Below are 18,785 nucleotides of genomic sequence, written 5' to 3' on the forward strand. Positions count from 1 at the left end.
CCTGAATTCGCAAGAATTGTGTTGACATATCTGCTTCTTCCGAATCTTCAATGCATTCGTCTTCATACTCGAACTTATTACTTGAAAAATTTTTACCACGTTCGTTCAGCTGATCAAAGATCTTTTTCATTCTTTCATTGACATCTCTTTCAAAATCTTGAAATTTTGTTCTCATCTCCAACTTACTTTTTTCAGCTAACAGTTCGAGGTTGGATACAAATTCAATTATCAAGTTCTGTGGATCCTTGTTGTACAAGAAGATGGGATCATCAATCAGATTCGATGATATAGAGACTGAAATGGGGACATGTTTTCCAATCCAGGTTGTAGTTTGTGTTTCTTTTAATTCCTCTGTAGGAACACAAATCGATTCAAAATCGAAAATTGCTAGATTATTGAAGAGCTTGTTATCTTCAGAAACTGGAAGATTGAATCCCTCTAGCTTTTCAAACAAGGTTTCGCGAAGTTCATACACGTTCTTTGGGTAAATATGTCTCACTCGGTCCTTACATCTCAGGAGATGCTGATTGAAGTGGTCTGATTTGTGGAAAAAGGTGTCACAGCTAGGGCATCGAAAGCACTTGAAGAAACTATCTATATCATTTGTATGAATGATATGATTGTTAAATCTCAATAGCTTAACTGTTTTATCGAATCTTCCGATACTTCTTCGAGCTAGTTCTCCTACATATTCTCCTTCTTGGATATCGAAATCGTATATTAAAATGTTTCTTTGCACAATTTCCTCGACAACAGGTAAGTCTTCTACAGAAACTCCACGAAAATTTTTAGGATCATAACCAGATTTTGATATAAAATCTGTAAAGTATCTGGGAAGGTGAGAGTCGAGATCACTGTGTCCATTCATGTACATTGCCAATGCGCGGAAAAGACACAAATGATCTTTGTAAGGTTCCTTGTCCTTGTTAGATAAAAGACAGTTAACAGAATGGTTTTTCAGTAGAGGTTCGGGTAAGACAGAGTCTGGACATCCCATTGGGATGTTTTTCAGCAAAGCAGCAAAAATTGTAAAGTTAGTAATCAACTTGAATCGCCACTTTGTGTTCTGGCGTTCTTGGGTACATTGCTCCACAGTATCAAATTTTTTCTACTTTTCCTTGGATTGTTATCAAATCCGCTTTCGTACAAAGTAAGTGGGATTTTTCAAACTGAGTATTGTTTTCATGGGCGTAGAAATATCGATATTCACCAGTCTCAAGGTTTCGAAGTACAAAACCCAGAGCAATGTTGATTCTAGCTGCAGAATCAAGCTAATTGAAGACTTCCTCTAGTTTCTCGTTGATTATTTTAGTATCTAACTTGGACATTTGAAAGTTAAATACCTTATGTTTCCCATTTTCCATCTCCGTATCCACCAAAAAATGTTGACAAGCACTAAGTTCCTCCTTCAGCTTTTCACCATCTTCCCCTTCTTCCTCCACAATCATATTCAAGTCCGCTACAGTATCACTGGGTTTCCGTTGTTTTGCTCCATGTTCTTTTCTCCGATGTTGTTGGAGAGAGTAGTAACTTGGGAACTCTTGTTCACAAGAAGGACAAACTGTCGACTGCTTTGAACTTGGTTGAGCATGCTTCTTCGCAACATGATAAACCATCTCCTCTTTGCTCTTTGTATAAAAATGACAGTTTGGACACTTACGTTCCTTTTGTTTTTCACATCTTTTTCGATGTCTCGCATTATCAGCTCTCCTGTATTCCTGACCACATTCCTCACATTTGACTTTCTCGTTTCGGTTAAGGGCAGGCATTATCTAAAAACAATTGGGACGTTAGAAATGTTCCAAAATTAAAAACTTAAAGTACCAATTGAATGAAAATACTTACTTTTTTCGTTTCGTGAAGTAACGAAATGTAAAATTTGAAGTAAAATTCAATTGACTGTTTCTGATTGGCAAACAAATTTAAAAATTTTTAACCCAATAAAATAAGTGTATTTATACTATCAATGATGCCTACGCAACTATCCTTTTATGGTAATGACGTCATTCTTTGAATAGAAGTGACGTCACCGCCTACGCAATGTTCCTTTTATGATAATGACGTCATTCTATAAATAGAAGTGACGTCACCACCCACGCAATTTTCCTTTTATGGTAATGACGTCATTCCTTCGAAAGTTCTAGAATTTTCCAGAAAAATTTTCAACCAATCAGAACTAAGCAGTTTCTAGTCCTAACTTTGGATCCAAAATATTCATTTTTGAAAAATTTCAATTAAAAAACATTTGAACTTTCTCGAATTACTCTACAAGAAAAAAGAAAATATTCCGTGTGATTTCCTTATTGATCAAATAGATGTAGATTCTTACTTTTTTCATAATTTTTTGGACGTTTATGTTGTCCAAAACAGAGTTCTCCGACTAAGTAAAGGTCTCTTTAGAGAAACTTACTCAATTAAAGAGTTTACATTTGATCCACATATTGCCTATCAAAGCTATAAACTTACTGCTGAGTTAAACTTGACTAGAAAAGAAATTTTATTTCTTTTAGAAAACTTGAAGTTAATAAAAAAGTCGTACGATAATATTTCAAAAACTCTTTTCATTCCCTACCCAACTCCCAAATTTGTCAAAACTCCCAAATTTGTCAAAACTCCCCAGCAAAGTTCTTTATTCCTCCATTTCTTTAAAGTTTTTCAAAGTTCAAAATCTTGCATGATCAGGTTTGGTATCAGATTTCCAGAGATTTGCTTTGAAAAATTCATCAACTTTGAGTTATCGTCTCAAATCTACATCAAAATCAAAGAACTTGACTATATACTTAAAAATCAGCAATTTCTCATTGATTACATTCGAAAAATTCAATTAACTTGATGAGAAGACTTGCAGAGATGTTACTTTTATTAATTTTCCTTCTTTTGTTACTTTATCGGCAATATTTCTTACTTTTACTTCAAATAACTTTTGGTCATTTCTTTTTGCAATTGCTTTTGTGTATATTTTTACTTATTTGGAAGACTTAAGTCCTTAAGAGTTTCCTCTGATTGGATACGACAAATTGAACAAAATGAACATTTTTGTGATTGGAAACGACAATGTGTAAAATGGAGCTTTGTTTCCTATTGGACACGAGTTTTCTATAAGAATTCCATAAAAGGAAACTGAAATGTGATTGGACACAGCTACAATCCAAATAAGGAAAATCCATTCTGATAGGTTGAACCTACACATTCCAGTTGAAGATACCCCCACTCCTAACTAAAAATCATTTTATTTTCAACTTAACCACCGTCCACTACCTCCTCTCTCAGCTCTAAACATCCTAATTTCAACTTATTTTTTGTAAGGTTCCCCCTCCTCTCAGTTCTTTCTTGTTTTTGCTCTTTTAGTCATCTTATTGCTCAAAATGATCTTCTCAGTGCAAAACAGCAACCTTATGTACTCTGTAGAATTTTCACCTGATCTAGTAAAAATCCAAGTGCGAGAAACAGTCTCTGGAGTTTTTCTGGCTCGAATGGACATCCCAATCCAAGTCTGGCACATGGTGGAAGTGATGCGAAGGGATTTCAGCGAGCATCATATGATGCAAGTTCCCATCACAGAAAACCAACTTGGAACCATGCAAATGATGGCGGAAGTGTCTGAGCATGTGGGAATGAACTACCCCGAGATTCCTGACTCTAGATATGTGGCTCAACCATTCGACGATTTCCTCTTTCCTTGGGAAGAGGGATCTGTGGACAACCCAATTACCATCGAAGAGGATGAGGGGTTCTCTGAGCCAAGAACTCCAGTCAGCGAACCACCAGTGATGGAGGCAAGACCAGCTTTGCTCTCCATTGAGAACTTGCAAAATTCTTCAGCTGCTCGACAGCTTTTTGATTTGTAAATAAATTGGTTATTGTCTTGTGTTTTGTAATTTAATTTCTTTGCATCAAGTAATTTTTTTTAAAGAGATAGGAACAAAGAAATAAGATCATTGAAAAATTTGTTTAAAAAATTGCATAGGCAAAGTTTTGTTTAAAAATTTGTAAAATTCATTTTTAAAAATCAAACTAATTTTACAATTAGTAAATATTTTTTAAAAAAATTTATCGTAAGATGATAAAAAAGTTGAATCAATTTCGATATTTGTGAAAAACTTCACAAAATTTTCACACACAAGATAAGAACTCACTACAATTTTTGCACACATGTTAGAAACTTTAAAATAATTTTGCACCATGCAAAAGTTTTCATAATATTTTTTGCATACTTGTTAAAAAAATCAAAGAAAATCTTCCAAGTTAAGAAAACTTTATCAAATATTTTCGCATTTTACAGAAAACTGAAAGAGGATTTTCTTGCAATGCTAAAAATTAATGTTTAAGAATTTCTTTGTTTCAAGTTTAACCAGTGAAAAGTCTACTTTTGCACGTACCTAAATCAAAAACATCAAAGAAACAGTGAATTAAGAGTAGGAAAAGCATTCAAAGTCATCAATACTGATAATTTCTAAGCAATAAGAAAAAAGAAGTTAGGTTTTGCAAATGTACATGTTTTTTAAAACATGAAAAAGTTGCGTTCTGCAACAAACTTTCTATAAAATACGCAAATTTGATATAAAATGATTGATTTTTTTTTGCATCTTGTAAAAAAGTAAAATTATTTATTCGTTGAAAAGCAGTTGAATTGAAATTTAATTAACCTTGACTAGAATTTTATGAAGAAATAATCAAAAATTAATAGAAAAATTGACACGCTCACTATTTACAGAACCATAACCATCAATAAAACAATCAATTATTTTGAACAAATCAGATTCATATTTTGAGTTTTGTACTTTTCGAATTCTGTCTAAAAATGCTGAGCCAAGAGTTTGCGTAGATGCAAGTTTTTGATTAGAACTTAGATAAGGTTTTTTGAACTTTTTGCGAACAAGTCGTTTCCTTGATACGCTTGGTGTTCTTTCTGCTCCTTTCCATCGTAAATTATGCTGAACTCCACAACTAAGCTGAGTGAAGACTTCCCCACTTGATGTGACAATACTCGAAAAGAATCTGTGCTTGTAAAAAGTGTAAAGACAATCAATTTCTTGATATATGTATTGATATGTCTAATCTGAAGAATTTGGCTAAGGGAAGTTCCAATTAAAATTATATGAAATTTGCAATTTCCTAAGGAACAGAAAGAACCGTGAGTAGAGACGCAATAATCTTGGGTTACTTTGTATTTTTCGTAAAAATCGTTGGAAACATAAATAAACAATGATTTACTAATATAATCTGAATAAAAGCTGGGAAGAGCTTGACACATAGCAGCTGCCATTGGGAAAAAAGATTTTTGCAGAAAATGGTGGAGTTATATAGTAGTAGTAACGCCTACGCAGCTTCCATATAGGGAAATCCTTCCATATTTGGTACTACTTCCATATATGGAAATGGCGATGACTCATACTGCTTACTTCCATTTTCATTTAATCTCAAAGTCATTTCTCTCATTTCTCCTCATCTGATCAGTTTGTTCTTCAAAATGTACTCGAGAAAAGTTGATAGTTCCAACTATATTGAATTTTCAAAAATCAAAAAAGAATTGGGAGATTTGTTTGGTTCCAAAAATCCTACAAGGGAAAAATATGCTTGGAACCGTGCTTTCAACTATTAAAAATAAATGATTTGGGACAATTTGAAAATTCTCAACAAGTCTATCTTAGTGAAAAAGAAGGCGAAGCAGTATCCGCAATACGGAATACTGTTATTCACGATGCTGAAAATCTTGGACTCGTACCTATATATGAAGCCAAATCTGGCAGAGAATCAACTATGGATCAGGAGCTCGACATCTGTAATAGAGTATATGAAATAGCAACGTACAACATGAGGAGGGTGTGTGTCACAATCAAGAAGTACAACGTGAGCAAGCCACCCTACATTCAGATTCGACTCTTCATTGCAAAGGAAAATGAAGACGAAGCAAGTTGCATATGTCAACTATACTTTGAATGAATTCAAAGAACTGTCCCAAATATTGGGAGACTTTATGTTTACTGATAATTGTAAACATCAGTAAAGCTTTGTGATGTTTTGCATGTTTGGTAATTGAGATATTATTGGTTCAAAACTATTTTTTCTCACTAAAGTGTATATTTAGAGCTATAATATCTGAGAAAAAGTCAGACAAAACATACAATTTAATCGAAATTGACAAACACTAACCAATTATGATATGATTTTCCAGTATTTGTTTATGAAATTACAGATAAATTTATTTAATAACTGTTTTCATCAAAATTTAGCTAAATTTTGCCTCAATTTAAGAAAATTACAAACCAGAATGTATATTTAGTTGAAAACATTATCAATATTTTTTTTAGATTTTTTGAATTTCATTGGTTGTTTTCAATTTTTTTCTGCCTTAATTTGAGGTTTTTATTGTCTACATGACTTTCCTTGAAACTAATTAGACTCTAAATCATTAAAAAATATTTACGGTGACTGTTACTACAAAATACTTTAAAAATGATAAAACAATTCGAGTTTTTTAAGTTTCTTCATATATTTCAGTAAGAAAAATGTTTCCATCAAAAGCGTTCTCAATGTCTGAATTGAACATTTATCAGATTTTAAAATTGAACTACTACAAAAAACTACAAGAGTGGTGGACAGATGAAGTTGATGGAGATTGTATTAGTTTTAACTTGTATAGAAACAAAGAAAGTTCAATAGTTTTGTTAACAAGATGGAGAGGAGATTACAAAAAAGAAGAGTACTGTCAGATTTATCAACAATGTTTTTATTTAGAAGAGTTAACTCAGATTGAGTGGTTGATCAGTAAAAAACAAAACAATTGAAGAGCCTATGAAACAGAAATTGGAGATAAGGAACATCAATTCGATTACTATTTTGAATTTGATACAAATACAAAATCCAGATTTGTCAGAATATCTTTTGATCGTTTATCCAAATTTAATAGACTTCCGGTTGTTTATAGTACAATATACCAAAAAGAAAACGATAAAAACGTATATTTTGGTAATTTCTTTTTGCACTGGTTAGAAATAGAACAAATCGAAAAAATTTTGATCGAAATTTCAAAATTTGAATTGAATATCGAAAAAACAATATAAACTAGACAAGAAATCTCATTTATCCCACTAGGGTATCAAACTTCAAATCTTAGTTATGTTGGAAAAATTCAATAAAATTTATTGATTAAGAAGTTTCATAAACATAGTCTGGTTCTGATCTACAAAGTTTTTTAAAATCTGTGATTACTTCATTCTTGTTGGTTATTAACACAAATGATGTCTGTGAAAGTATCCTAAAAATCAACAAATTTTAAAGAAATTGTTGAAAAATTCATGAGAAGAAGAGCTCAACTCTGATTGGTTGACATTAAATTTCTTGAAAATTACATGACTTTTGATGCTCAATTCTGATAGGTTGACATTGAATTTGTTGAAAATTACATGACTTTTGAAGCTCAATTCTGATTGGTGGACATTGAGTTTGTCGAAAATCACATGACTATTGAATCTCAATTCTGATTGTTTGATATCAGAAAAGATAAAAGTTTCCTTGTAATTAATGCTCGATTCTGATTGGTTGATACTTTTAAAAATTCCATGGTTAGATTGGATGATTTTTATTTCAGCTAGGCTAAATAGCATATCCATTCTGATTTTCTTTCTCGTTAAAAACAATTGGTTAATAAGTTTGCTGTTTTTATTTACTTTTATTTATTTTTTTGAGGCTATTCAACTCACCTTATCTAAAAATTTGGGACAATTTAAATCTCCCATTTAATTTTTCATTAGTATTGAGATGCCTTCACTCAATAGAAACGAAAGAGTTGCATGTCTTGAATGTGGCAGGGAATACACTCACAAAGATGCATCAAGACATCGTAGAACATGTGGTGTTTTGAAGAGTTCTAACAGTAATTTTTATACTTATAGCAGCGAGGAACTCGCTAATCATTTCACAAGAAGAAGCATTCTCAGCATAATATTAAATTATGTGCTCAGCAGAATCCAAACACACTTCAAGAGAAGGTAAAATTTCTAAGTTTTTTTTTGAAAAACTTAGAAATTACTATGATTATTAGTTTTTACTGAATCTGAAAAGTCTCAGCAATTGTAACAAATCTAGTCAGTAATTATACAGTGTTTTCATTACATTACCTGAACTGTCATTTATTTTTTTATTCAAAGGTTTTGATTGATGTTAAAGAGAGCAAAAATTGAGTTCAAATCGTCGTGAAGCTTTCCATGGAACTTGATCCGAAAACTTTTAATCAACAGTAAAAACTCCCTTGGTTGCAAGCTTGCGGAGACTTGGTTGTGATAAATTTGTAGTAAAGTGCATAACATATGCTAATGAGTATTTAAGTATTCGCCTAAAAATTGTAAAACTTGGATATTTGGAAAACAGCAACTAATTGAAAGGTTTTTTTGTAGTTACTATTTTAAAGTTTTCCTTGTTTAGTGCTTGTAAAAAAGTTCATAGAGCAGAGCTTTTTAAGCTGATAATGTGGTTTGATTTATTAAGAATTATGTTTTTCTATTGATTTTTTGATGATTTCAGAAAAAAAATTGATAAACGACCTGGAAAAAATGTATATTTTGCTAAACTTTGAAAGTTTCAAGATAATGATATACATCATTCCAACTAAAAATTTAGTCTAAAATAGAAATTCAGATTTAAAACAGCATTATACAGTTATGAGGTTGAGAAAATCCTTTAAAGCTTTTTAGTGAAGGATTTATGGTATTAATTCAGCTTCGGATTATTGAACGTTCGTTGAAACGATACATTTTTCCATCTAAAATTCAATTTTCAAGTAAAAATTTGCTCAAATTGGATTCATTTGGTAGATAGATGAAGCAGATACTGAGACAATGCTAAAATGAGATAGAAACTCAATTTATTCCTTAGATTTGAGATAATTTTACTACAATTTAGCTTATAAAGTATATCTTGAGAAAAAATCCGACATAAAAATTCTCAATGTCTTATATTTATGCGTAATTCATTAGAAAAAATTGTTATCATTTGATATATTAGGTACTTTATATGAAAGATCAAATGTTTTGAGGATAATTTTTGAGAAGCAAACCCAGTTCGACATCTTTTGGAAGAAGATACATAAAGCATAAATCGAAAACTTGCTTTCAAGATCTACTTTTCCTTGCTATATACAATACACAAAACTACATACAATATACAACACTATATACAATACATTACTACAATTTTACTATATAGTTTTTTCTTAATAGAAGTCGGTAGATTACACAATTGTTCCAGTTTACACCTTGATTTGCTTTGCTAAATCAATTTTTTGAGACTCGCTCTTTCAGAAGTTTTTATATTGTAGATGTTAGAAACTAGGTTCCCTTGCGTATTTCCGGAGATTTTCAGATTATAACTAATAGAGCTGCTCCTAATTTGTTCTTAGATCGTAGAAAAACACCTTTATATTCTCATTTTGAACATGTATTTTTGAATGCTTTAACTAGCACCAATTCTTTCTCACTTGGATATTTTTGAGAAAATTTCCATCATAAATTAAGAATAAAAAGCGAGTTAATAACTATTTTGCAAGAAAAGTGATAGTAATTGATCTTAAAAGTTGTATTTTTGCTTAAATAGTTTACGATAGCAACTGAACAGGGGAACCTTGAAGAAGATATTTACAATTTTTATTGTAATAATCATACGGTATCAGTTCTAATTTCATCTCTGCCAGCAAATTGTTCGTTCAATTGATACTATTTTCCTCCTAAATTCTCCAGTTTTGACTAAATTTTCTAGTAAAGTGTGTTCAATAGCGAAAACATGTATTAAGCAAAAAGCAAGAAGAACCTTAAAACATGGAAAAACTCTACGGAAAATCATGAGTTATGTTGCAGAAGCAACAGAGAGATAATCATCAGTTATGAAGAAGTTTTTGTTGAATTTGAGCCAATATCGAATAAACTTTTAAGAAACATTTATCCCATTTTAAACAATTTTAGCAATAAACTGTTAATTTTTGATCATTAATCTGAAATTTCTAATTTTTAACATGAAAAATTTCTCACAAGTTGTAATTTTTGTACAAATTTGGGTAATTCAATGAGAAAAAAAATGAGGAGGAGTTGAATTATGGAGTTTGATTTAGAAATATCATAGAATATTGCCCTTAATGTTCATTTGAATTGAGATTCGTAAAAATAATCCCTGAACTGGACAAAAAAAAAACAGTTAAAAACCAAAATAAAAGGTTCGAAATGGAAAATTTCATGTAAATTTGATGAATTTTTATTTTACCTTCTCGAAAATTACGACTAATTTCACTGTTTTCCGGAAGTTTCAATATTGATTCTGCTACTTTTAAGAATCTTTTCGGTGTTTAGAGCATTGTATAACCAAATATTTAGCTCAAATTAAGGTAAACTTCATCGTATTTCAATATTTTGAGAAAAAATTGTGGAAAGTCATTTTTTTATTCAAAATTTTGTATCATTGTCTCAACATAATGCCAATTAAAATACAGTCTTAGGTTATTTTTAAAATCAATACGTAAAAGTATGTTTAAAATTAGATCAAAAACAACAATACATTAACCAAATTTATGAGATTTCTGCAATTTTTTCCAAATACTTGAAACTTTTGCAATTTTTTCCAAATACTTGAAATTTTTGCCATTTTTTCCAAATACTTGAAATTTTTGCAATTTTTTCTCAAAAAATTTGAATTTTTCGAAGCCTCTGTAGGTTCAGAATAGATTCAGATAGATAGAAAGTAAAAGTATCTAATAAATTTTTATTAGATCAAATTAAACAAAATCTTATCGTGTTTTGATAAAAATTCCAAGTTTTTGGACAAAAACTCTTACCATTGACTTACCATCAACCAAAAAAAACTAAATACATAACCTTAATTCTACAATCTACACGTAATTAACAATTAATTGTTCCCAATTAGGTAACGCGCGCCGAGATTTTTGCGAAAAAATTAGACATTTTCGCAAGAAAATTCTCTTACCATCACACTGAAACCTTACCATCGGTATTCCCTATCTTAATACATTGTAGACTCTATACCCAATCTTATTACATAGCATGGCGGACCGAAAATCTATAACGTATCTTAATACATGGGGTCCGCCATGCAACCCCCCCTGATCAGCCTCATCATCTACTACTCACATCTGTGTTTGACATTTTTTGATAAAAAAGTAACCAAATTTGAGAAAACTGGATCAATAGGGAAAGTTTTTATTTCGCTGGGAAATCAGAAAATTAAATTCCGATTTCGAAATTAGAAGTCGATCACGTTTTTCGTGAACTTAACACTTTTGCTGTTCGATAGTGGAGTTTGCCTTCCTTTCAACAAAAGGAGTGCAGTGCACTGAATAAAACCGCAAAAAAATCAAAATTGAGCGTGAAAAGAAACAAAAAAGATCACTAGCAAAGCGTCTAAATAATCGGAAAACTTGGTATTACGCATGAAAAAATATATAGACATTTTTCACTTCTGAACGATGCTTCCACCCAGGTTATTCTTAAGTGGAGCTGAATCAAGAGGACCTTGTTAGCTCGTTTTGAACCCCTGTCGAATATGTAAAGCTGAATGTAATTATCAACACAGAGGCGAAGGGAAACTTTGCCGTTTTTGTGATACAACACAACCGCAGCAGACTCAATTCGAGATATCGAAACTTTTATCGAAAAACGAAAATTTCATTCAAAAAAAGTAATAATAAAAAAAATCATGCTTAGCGCATATTGCTAAATGATCATTAAGGTAAATGAGCGCGTCTTACCTCAACTTTTATCCTTCATTTATATTTAATTTCCAACTCTTAGTATAATTACAAAAAAAAAGAAAAATTCGATTTTTTGTTTATTTTTCCCCTTTTTGTTTATCCAGTAATTGTTGAGGTTATTGAGACATTATTTTAAAAAAATAGATAGCAGCCTGACCTGAGTGCATGATAGCAGCCTGACCTACTAAATAGATAGCAGCCTGACCTACTAAATTTTGCTAAATCTCCAAGTATTTAAAAACCGCTTCAAAAATTCGATTTTTTTTTCATTATTTTTTTCTTATAATAACTTTAATTCATTTGAATAAAGGGTAGACCTTAAGTAGGAGTGCAATGCCCCTTTGTTCTATTCTTTTCCAATTTCATGTACTGAATTGAATGGTTCGATATCAATTGTTTGTATTCAGTTGAAAATACACAGATTATTGTAGTTTGTTTCTAAATGATTTCGGATAAATAAATTCTTCTTCTTCTTCTAACAGAGAAAAAATGAGAGGAAGAACGCAAAAAAAATTCTACTCGATGACAGTCTTTGTCAAGTACCCTAGGAAAAGCCCATAAACATGAAAAGAGCTGTTTCTCAGAATAGAACTACGCTAATATGTTTATCCTTCAGCTTGAGTGAAGTTTGAAGTCGGAAAAAAAATCCAGAAACAGACCGACGCGTTTCAAATTTTTATGATTTTAAACAATAAGCATAGTTAAAAACGCACGAATTTTCTTTGAAGTAGGCGCGATGTAAAATTTTTTGCATGACTTGAGACCATTCAAATTTTTATAGCCAAGATTTTCTATAGGCAACATGACAAAATTCATCAGCAATTTGCTGTTACTTTTACTTAACACAAGAGCCATTTTTTCGTGCTCAGGTAAGTTTCTGAACTAGTTACCCTCAATTTCACTTCTAGAAAAAAATCTCCAACTTTTGTGGATTTTCATCTTATCTCACGAAAGATTCAGCCTATCATTGAAAAGAATTTAAAACCGAATTGGTTAAATTTACTCCGAATTAATCTATTTTTATGAACTCCATGAGAAAGCTTTAAGAAATTCAATAACAAAAAAAGAAACTGCTAAATCGAAAAAAAACGTAAATTATATCAGGACTTGGTCAGTCTTTCTTCACATGATCACCTCAGCTTTCATGACACAAATATCGATCAAACTTTCAAACCTAAGAGGGCTAATTTGTCTAACCAGCCATAAGATAAACATGATCGTCATGAGCTGAACATGAGCACCATGTTTAACTTTAGGTCGTCCTTCTTCGTTCAATGTGTCGGGCGTGAGCAGCAGTCAGGCGACCGTTTCTTGGAACTCGATTGCCGGTGCTTCCACTTATGACTTCAGTTCCTCAATTGATGGATACATTCTTCATTCAGGACTCACTCAGAACTCATACGTGTAAGTGGTGAACAGTCATTTCCGCCCCAAAGCAGTCATTTCCGCCCCAAAACTCTTCTCTTCATTTCGCTTTAATTAGGTTTTATTACGTGCATTGACATTGAGGCGGAACTGACTGCTTTTAGGGAACACATTACTGTGTTTTTGGGGCGGAAATGACTGGGAGCCTTCTAACGTTGCGCAAAGATTTACACGAAATTTGGTAATTCATTTACTGAAGCAAAAAAAACAACCACACGCAAAACTTGATGGTTGTTCTCCAATCTACCCCATGCTGAGCTTGATGGCAAAGCCCATATCTGATTGTACAAAATCAGGAGAACGTCCTCGGCGAACAAGTCCTTTCCTCTTTTTCAAGAAAAAAATGGACCCACTCAAACCACGCTAAATAAACAATTCTGACTCAGAGGTGGAGCAGCGCTTCGCACCACTTGCGATACAAAACAAGAAAGCCGCCAAGTCGAAAATTTGAAAAAAACTGTATCTATCAAAATGAATCAGACTGCTTTTGAAAAGACTGTTACCGCGTGGTAATTTTTCTTCCGATACTAATCTCACAAAGCCGAAAATAAATCAGCAGAAACCCCGTAAGCTGAAAAAAAATCAACAAGACAAGGGCTAATAAAAAGTTAACAAGTCCCCCTCGCCTTCAACACTTAACTTTATTTGCTCGTGAATTGACACAGTATTAGGCCACTAAGCCGGTATAATGTAGTCCCAAAACTAAGCCAAAAAAAGGAAAAGAAAAAAAACAAAAGCCAAACAATATAAAAATTAGGACTAATGAAAAACTTTTAAGTCCCCCTCAACCACAAAACACACAAGCCAACAAACAATTTTTTCGCTCATCGATGAATGCAATATGAAGCCATTAAGCCAATATAATTTAGACCGAGACCAATCAAGCCGAAAAAAAAGAAAACAAAACCGAAAAAATTGTTGCCACGAAGTTCTAGCAACTTGTACACTCCAGAGGTGACCATAAAAACTACGTTTCACGTGAACGATTCTAAATTAGGTCAATAAGCCGATTAAAAACAATCCGAAATCATTTGGGCAGAAAAAAGTTTCAAGCGAAAAAAAAAACGAAGTCAAGAAATTACAAGCAGCCGAAGTAAATAAAAAATCAAGAGCAACTACAATGTAAATTGCGCATAGAAAAAAAACAAATCTATGATGTGTCAACTAAGCCGACAAAACATAAGCAGACAAATCATAAGCTTTAATTATTTGAATTTAATATGAACTGAACCTAACTTTACCATTTCTAATTTATACCATTCTTTAAACCAAGTTATTTACGGAGAACAAAGTCCAGGACTCGATTGCAACACCTTGCTAATTGCAAGGATAAAGACAAGAGTCTATTCATTGTTTTTTCTGACAAAGAGGAGAATGAAAAGACAAAATAAAATCCTTTTTTAAGAACTTACTAAAATCGTAATGGAAAATTAACTGCACGATTACCAAAATACATTGAAAAAATTTTCAATTTTCGAAAAGAACAGGTACTGGCCGGGTTCCAAAACCTCGACCTGTTGCAACCCAGGCATTGTTTGTTGCCTCTGCGCCATATGTGCACAATAAGACACTGAATTTCATGACCACAAATCTCAAGTTATCAAATGATTCATTGATTCTGCTTAACAAAATAGCCTTAAAAAAGTCTGTTCTGATTTGATCGCAAGCGTAATTATAAAAAAGGCGAATGACCGAGGAAATAAAATTCGTGCTACTGAGGACAGTTCGCTTCCCCACAAGCTTCGGAAACCTCACTGATTCTGTTTGTTAAGTGTTGACAGCCTGATTGGAGGGACCAGGTATACAATCACTGCACGAGTGGAGGCCATCTGCAGTGGCACTGCCTCGGATTCATTCTCGGATGTGATCATAATCACCACAAGTGAGATTTTCTGTCCAAAACTTGCCAGTATATTGGTTATTACAAAATTAAATACTTGCGGTATTGAATCCGCATGACTTAAAGGAAGGGCGAAACGTTCCTGGGTTACTTGTTTCAGAGCCTGAAAAGCCAACGGCTGAGATCCACACGGTGAGCGAGAGTGTCATCAACATCGTGATGATTAGTAAGGGTCCCGTTGATACATTCACCATCGTCAACTCAGTGCTGCCGGGTGCAAACAACACCAGCCCTAAGAATTCACACTTGATCAGTGGACTGCGTCCAGGAACTACCTACACCTTCCAAGTACATTTTCAGTCTACTTCAAACTGTTCAGACATACGGTGGCAAAATCATTGAGAACCCTTGCCCCTTACGCGAGCATGTTATTATGAAATATGGGATCAAATTCACTACTATTTAAAAAACTTTGTTAAACGTAGAAATTTTCTGTAATTTTGTTACCTATGCGAGAATAGGAATCCCACTGCAAAAGCCAAAAGCCTCTTTTAGACAACAAAGCGATTATTTGTGATTTCAGATCTATTCCACCTTGAATGGAGTCAACTCGGACAAACTTCTCCTGGAGCACCAAGTACCCAAAGGTGAGCTAATCTATTAGCATAAACTATGACACCTACTACACAGGCATGTTGCTATTAGGTCCATGTGCAATATCGGGTGTACTGTTGCCTCCCCTTTTATTATGACAGCAACGCAGTTCAATTTGTTGCTCTGAATAACAAACAGTTTAATTTTCTTGGGAGCTAATTCAGATCAAAATTTCGCCACATAATATGCTTGCATTTCTAAATTATTTCAATGTGGACATTAGTTTCAAATCCTCTCCCGGAAGAATCCGAGTTTCAACAAATAAATATTTGTGTAGACAAAAATGCTGGGATGAACCCATGGGCTAAAGCCGCCATATATTTCGCGGTCATTTTCGTACTTCTGATTCTGTCATGTTGTATGACGCTATTCAGCGTCGGTTCACGGAGTCGATAAACAGATGAAAAACGAACGGAGGAATGGATACGATTCGGACATTCACGACAGTTAACCTTCGAATAAAATGCCGCATGATAATTTGATCAAATGCCTAGTTGTCACATTACTAACTGGTATGCACAGTTAATATATATGCTCTTAAAGCACTTTGAATGTGAAGAAAAATTTACGTTCAGCACTTTTTTGATGAAATTAACCCAATTTGAAAAAAAACTGAATTAATTGGTAAAGTTTTTATTTCACTGAGAAATCTAAAAGTTGAATTCCACTTTCGAAAAAAGAAGTCACTCACGTTTTTTCCTGCTATTTAAACGTTCGCATTTGAAGAGTCTATTTACCTAACTTTCAGCAGATGACCTTCAATTGAACTCAAAAAGTGCACACATACCTAAGTGTATTCATATAAATGCATTAATATAAACTAATGTAGTTATTACAGCATTTCAAGGCGTTCATTACTCCTTAAAATGTCACCAATACCTCTACAAGTCTTGCAAAAAAATTTGGGTCAATCCCTGTTGCGCCGAAACCAAGTGTTGTCATTAAAAAAATTGAGCGTCAAGTAGTGCGGGTTTTTACGATTTTTTTTTTTATTTGCCCCCGGCCTGCTCAGTGCAGGACCAACCGTGGGGGAGGGGGAGATGTTATCCATTTTGCCGCAGCTGGTCCCACCTTGAGGAGGCGGATGACACTAGGACCCCTCCAGCCGTGACCGAAGCGGGATTCGAACGCATGACCCTCGTGTTAAGAGAGATGTGCCTAACCCACTTGACCACGACTGATCGGGTTTTTTGGGTTTTTACCAACAGTTTGGGTTTTTACGATCATCCGTACTGAAATATTACAGCATATGAAACATTTTGCCCTCGAAACAACGCAAAATAAGTTGACTAAGCCGATAGCATTTGCCAAAACCGCAATCGAAAAAAAATCGCAACGAAAAAATACATATTCCACATAAAACTTTGCAGATAAATTAATTAACTGTCTACTAGAAAAAACCCGTGCTTTAGAAAGTAAGCCGATGAAAAACATTAACAGATAATATAAATGGAATAATACAAAATTATTTTTTCTCCGCGCAAAATTAAGTACGCAGAAGCACTGTACCAAGTCGAGTTCGATTCTTTCGAAAGGAAAAGAACAAGTTTAAAACGCTTATTCAAGTTAGCTTGTTTACCAAAGCTGGTATGATTTATTCACAATTCAAGGTTCTCTCGATTCGATTTTTCTAGGTGTTCTTTTCATCGCTAATGGTTATTTCGGCTCGTTTTTTTTTCAAAATGGCAATTGTGTTCGTATAGCCAACGTGTCTTCTTGCTAGTCAGTCAGATTGTCTCACCGAGAAAAAAAACGAAACTGTTTGAGCAAAAACAAGTTCGAAATAATAGATCTACCAACAGTTTGGTCTTGAATAAAGTAGAGTTTGAAAAACATGGCGAGTAAAAAAAAGACGATAACAGAGCATAGCAAAAATCTTACACAGAAGCGAAGGTGTACTTCGCAAACACAAGCGACAACGCGCCGAAAGCTTGCCCTCGAAAACTAAATAACGTGTAAAATGTAAAGCTAAGCCTTGAAAAAGAAAACTTTCTCGACGAGCCGAAATCTAACCCCAATTTGAAAGCCTCCCTCACATCTACACCATGTGGTCTTGAGTTTGTCAAAACTATGGCCACCAATAAGGCGGATAAGCACATGCTATCAAATTGCCTGTGCTTTGCTTAGGCTAAGCAGCAAAAGTTTTACCAAAATGAGCACCATTTTATTGAGTTGAATTGGGAAAAGTGGACTAGTACAATAAGACAATGCTCGCAAGCATCACTTATGCAAGTAAACGGTGTGAAGCCAAAAAAATGAGCATACCAGACATTGTACTGAAAAAAAAATGTATCATACCAAAAAATTGAGAACTCGTACAGATAAGTTTCAAGTCCCACTCAAGACACTCACACAAGTTTTAAAAAATTAATGGCAAGACAGATTATCGCTACTACAGTGCCTGTGTCTTCAGAAGTCTGCTGTTACAAGGTTTGTTACAAGGTTGGGCGAATTAGGTTGAGAAAAAAAGAAGGTTCGTACTAAAACACTAACGCTCGCAAGCTGGCTAGTGCAATGGCTACCTAAAAACAGAACAAAATCAGCACGACCTTAATTAGAGCCTGAACTACGTTCACCGACTCTTTATCCTCGTCATAATGCAAGGATACATGCATGTGAACAAACCAACAAACGTGAACAGTTTTGTTCTTCATAACTTGAATCGTAACTTCACGCGTTTAGCCATATTCACACGTACAACAACAATAAAAATTGAAATATGGGGGATTGGAAAAGAGTCGAAGTAAAAGATCTTTTATAAAGAGCAAGTTCAATTTCTTGCAGATTTGAAAATGCTGTACAATAGAAGAAAATCTGGTCCCCGATTACAAAACAGAGTCCCTCGCAAGCTTAATTAGTGAGTTCATTAGCTTTTAAAACATGTATGGGGAAGTGTTTAATTCAAATCCAAGTTACCACTAATTCAACAGAGTAATAAAAATATTTACAGCAATTTTTACTATAAATAGACATTTTGCTGGAATTGAGCAACTAAATTATATCATTTAAAGCCAGTATTTAATTTTGTAATGAAAAAAAAAAACAATTACTAAAAGGTGATTTTTTGTGTGACTTGAAAACGATTGTAGAGAAATTTTTCTCAATTTTTGTCTC

The 18,785-nt window shown here is 33.3% G+C and overlaps 1 protein-coding gene across 1 annotated transcript; it reads left to right on the forward strand.

Moving 5' to 3' along the window:
* Window positions 1-12,466: 12,466 nt before the first annotated feature.
* LOC134851523 (uncharacterized) lies at window positions 12,467-16,287 on the forward strand. Its single transcript, XM_063867648.1, has 6 exons — window positions 12,467-12,621; window positions 13,009-13,156; window positions 14,950-15,059; window positions 15,178-15,365; window positions 15,601-15,664; window positions 15,949-16,287. Exons 1-6 carry the CDS (start codon window positions 12,555-12,557, stop codon window positions 16,065-16,067), a joined length of 696 nt encoding a protein of 231 aa, XP_063723718.1. The 5' UTR covers window positions 12,467-12,554; the 3' UTR covers window positions 16,068-16,287.
* The last annotated feature ends 2,498 nt before the right edge of the window (window positions 16,288-18,785 follow it).

The sequence above is a fragment of the Symsagittifera roscoffensis genome, chromosome 7, assembly GCF_963678635.1.
Source record: "Symsagittifera roscoffensis chromosome 7, txSymRosc1.1, whole genome shotgun sequence".
NCBI lineage: Eukaryota > Metazoa > Xenacoelomorpha > Acoela > Convolutidae > Symsagittifera > Symsagittifera roscoffensis.